Source organism: Apaloderma vittatum, unplaced genomic scaffold, assembly GCF_000703405.1.
Source record: "Apaloderma vittatum isolate BGI_N311 unplaced genomic scaffold, ASM70340v1 scaffold5638, whole genome shotgun sequence".
Lineage (NCBI taxonomy): Eukaryota > Metazoa > Chordata > Aves > Trogoniformes > Trogonidae > Apaloderma > Apaloderma vittatum.
Window position 1 is genome coordinate 152,145 of NW_009731146.1, and position 3,880 is coordinate 156,024.

At 51.7% G+C, this 3,880-nt stretch overlaps 1 protein-coding gene across 1 annotated transcript; it reads right to left on the reverse strand.

Annotated features, from left to right (window-relative positions):
* Positions 1–327: 327 nt before the first annotated feature.
* On the reverse strand, positions 328–3,469 carry RAB17 (RAB17, member RAS oncogene family). The gene is made up of 5 exons (XM_009875078.1): positions 3,328–3,469; positions 1,771–1,922; positions 1,207–1,332; positions 939–1,032; positions 328–440 (listed from the first exon to the last, which is right to left on the reverse strand). Exons 1-5 carry the CDS (start codon positions 3,467–3,469, stop codon positions 328–330), a joined length of 627 nt encoding a protein of 208 aa, XP_009873380.1.
* Positions 3,470–3,880: the final 411 nt, after the last annotated feature.

The following is a 3,880-nucleotide window of genomic DNA, read 5'->3' on the forward strand; positions in this document are numbered from 1 at the left end:
TCCCTTTTCAGATGTGAAGGGAGACAGAGGAGGTGACATGCAGCTGGGGTCGGGGAATGTCACCAGTCAGGGTCGTGGTGCTGGCGGGTCATGTTCCTCTGTGAAAGCAGAAACTTACTGGAAGAAACCACTGTGCTTTGCCTCCTGGATGAAGCCAGTGCTGGAGGGTTGAAGAGTTGTCATGTCCCAAGATGGGCTCTGACCTTGCTCTGAGTGGGAGGATGATCAGGTTGAGCTGCCCCTGTGTTTCTATGTCCCCACCTGCTTTGTTATGGCTCCTCTTTGAGACCTCAACCGGTCACTGCTGAGGTCCAGAACTGCCCATCCTCAGATCTTGCAGCACCTCATCCTCTCCCTGCTCTCCCCTAGGTTGACTGTTGACCTCTCATGCAGGGACGAGGCAGACGCCTTCTCTTGTTCCTGCTGCAGGAGCTGTTGGGCTAGGAAGAAACACAAGGTGAGAAAGGGTTCATTTCTCCTGCTGGTGGGGTGGGATGCAATGGCTGTCCTGTCCCACCCCAGGGGAGCCACTGATGACCGTCAGTACTGTCCCACACTAAGTGTGTTGAATCTCTACTGAACACTGGGGACACAATTACAAGTAGATCAGATACTAAAGTAAAAGAAAATCATGGGTTTTGGAGAGGGACTGAAAGCCATCTCCAATGCTCCAGCATACTGTGATGGATCCATCCATCCTTCTGCCACAAGAGGTGTGCCGTGTTTCACAGAAACCATGGACTGTTGTGGCTGTGATCCTTGCAGCTGCTGAGTGCCTCACAGTCTGGACCAGCCAGGAAGAAAATCTCAGTGGCAACCACAAGAAATGGGAGGGTCTTGGCTTTGCAGGGGGAAAGATGTTTACAATGTTGAAGGAGAGGTTTGGGGCCTGTGGTTTACCTCTCCCTGCTCTCACCTGGAGCTATTACACAACTCACCTATGGCCATAAAGATATCATTTACTTGGTGGTTGGATTTTGCAGATGTCTCCATGAACAAGAGGCCATTGGTCCTTGCAAACTCTTCCCCCTCCTGGGTGGAGACAAGCAGAGTTATTTCCCGCAGTTGTTATTTTTCGGTTATGGTGGCATTTCACAACAGGTGAATAATCTCACGGGGACTTTAGAGGTCTCAGCTAGGACACATTCCAGTGGCTGGCGATGAGGAGGTGATGAACGGGCCTGGGAGCTCACCACAAGCACTCACCTCGGTAGCAACTTCTCGCTCAGCAGCAAGGTCAGTCTTGTTGCCCACAAAAGCAATGACAATTTCATCAGGAAGAAATTCCTTCTCCAGGTCCCTCAGCCACAGCTTTGCTCTGTTGAGTGTTTCCTGGAGAGATGGAGACAAAACCACACAGTCATCTGGTTTTGATTTAATCCCTTTATCTCAGGCATAGCAAAGCTGGATGGGTGCCACCGAACGAAAAGGGTGTGGAATAGATGTGGTGGGGAGGCTTTGATTACCCTCTTTCCAAGGCAGACAGGTCACTGGCCCTCAAAACCCTTTAGAGAGAAATCAACCTTGGATGGGATGTATCCCTTCTTCATAACAGCAGAAATCACCCCTGAGGTGGTAGCATGGTCCTGCCTGAGCAGAGATAGCCCCTGGCATGTGCCAGGCGGGATGTTCATCTTCTCAGGTGGTGCTTGTGTACTGCTTTCTGCTCTACCAAGGACAAACACCACCAGCTGGGCACATCTGCCCTGGCAGTGCTGCTGCAGCATGGCATAGTTTTGGCACGGATGAGCTCAGCATCCCTTGCCTTACCTTGTTAGTGATGTCGTAAATGAGGAGAGCAGCGTGGGCGCCCCGGTAGTAGAGGTGGCAGACACTGTGGTACTTCTCCTGGCCTGCTGTGTCCCAGATCTCAAGCTTGATGGTGGCTCCCTCCAGGTTGAGTGTCTGTGTGAAGAAAGAGCCTGCAAGCAAGATACAGAGTGTATGTTTGCTTGCAGCAAGAGCAGAGAGCTCAGGTCTGCTGCCATGAGGTCAAACCCATGCCTAGGACGGGTAACAATACTCCAATGTACAAAACTGAGGTGGGTTTCTCCTAAGTGCAGGCACCACCAATAGGACGGCGTGCCATGGGGCAGGGCAGCTTGTTGCAGGCTGGGAGCCCTTCCTGGCTGCAGATTTGGGTGGATGCACACTAGTTTTGATGTTGGATAACTGAGTTTGCAGAATAGCCCTCAGACAGAGACTCACCTCCACCTTACTGGTGGGTCAGACCTGCGAGAGCTGTGACTAGGAATATCACTGAAAAGGGCTCTCACTGGAGGAGAGCCTCCATCCCTACTCCCAGGGAGCTGGTGACTACTTGTAGACCAGCCAGAGCTGAGGCAGAGGGACAGAGGGAGTAGCTCCACAGCACCCTGCTCTCCCCCACCAACTAGTCCTTCAGGCTCCAGGTGGGGCCATTACCTCTGAGCCTTCTTAAGGGCAAAACCTAGGTATTGTCATGTAAAATGAGCATCTATGATGTCTAGATGCAGTGGGAAGCTGTGCTGATGTGAACATATAGGGGATGCAGCTTGATCCTAGCAGGTGTGTTGGCCTGAGGGAGGTTATAGGGGGAGTAGGGCTCTCACACCTCTCCAGATGGTTTTTGTCAAAGCACGAGCATGTATGTGGCCTGTCTTATGACATAGGATGTTCAGCATTGCTTGTTAGCTTAGGACGCCGGGGGCAGGTGCTCTCCCCTCTGCCAGTGGGGCAGAGTGTGGGATTTGTTTCCTGGCCAGGGTGCAGGGAGGTCTGTGCTCTCATCTCTGCAGGCAGGCTGGAGGAACAAAGCACTGCAGTGAGCCTACCTTCGAGCAGTGCTGGAGGGGTCCTGCTGCAGCTCGCCATCACCTCCTGAGCTGTCCCACTCACCTGCACCTCAGCTAGAACCTCCTTGCTCCAGTAGGACATTGAGGTTGGGGCAACACATGTACAGGAGATGCTCTCCTGGGGTGTCCAGACAGCTGTGAGGGCAGTGCTGAATCAAGCATTGCAAAGGGCAGGAGGTGCCAGCTGGTTTGGACTCCAGGTTTCACTCATTTTGCTGCTCATCTGCCTTCAAAAAATAGTCCTAAGCCAAACCTGTGCACTTTGGATGTGGCTTTGTTTACAGCCTGGTGCCAAAGAAAACAGGCTGCAGAGATCTGAAGGTGAAAGCAATGGAGAGGTCTGGCTCTGGGGCAAGTCTGTATTGTGTTGAAAAATGGGTCTATGCTACCTCAGGATATACCAGCCTGTTCTCCCACATCCCACCCTGCGGCAACGAAGGGCATTTAGGCCTGGTCTCTTGTCCAGAGCCATCAAGCTACTGAAGCCACTCACATCCCACGGTTGGCAGTGACTCCTTGAAGTCATTTCTCACATATCGGTAAGCCAGGCTTGACTTTCCCACTGATGTGCTTCCCAGCAGAACCACCTTGTAGATGTAGGTGGGATGGATGCCCTCCAGGGAAGTGTCTGGCATTGCTTTCTGTGCAATGATCTGCAAGGAAACCAGCTCTGTTCAGAACACATCTGCAGTGATCCCAGGTCCGTCAGCTGAGTCTCCTGCATCAACACCTGACTGGTGGCAGTAGAGCAGGTGGGGTTTAACCTCAAAACAGACTAGAACAAAATCATTAATGAAATTTAACACATCAAATTCTCTGCCACTATTAGCTATGACCAGAGGGTGGAGATCTCTAGAAAGAAACTTGATGCAAGAGGCCTTTTTGGATGTAGACAGGGAGATTGAATTGAGTGCATCTCCTTTAAAGCGAGGACATGCTGGAGAAAGAGAACAGCAAAAGGACAACACTTAGAGGTCTGCCTTGCTCTTGAGCATAGCTCCTTTCCCAAAGCCCTGGTGAAGAGATTAGGCTGCTGTTCCATGCTT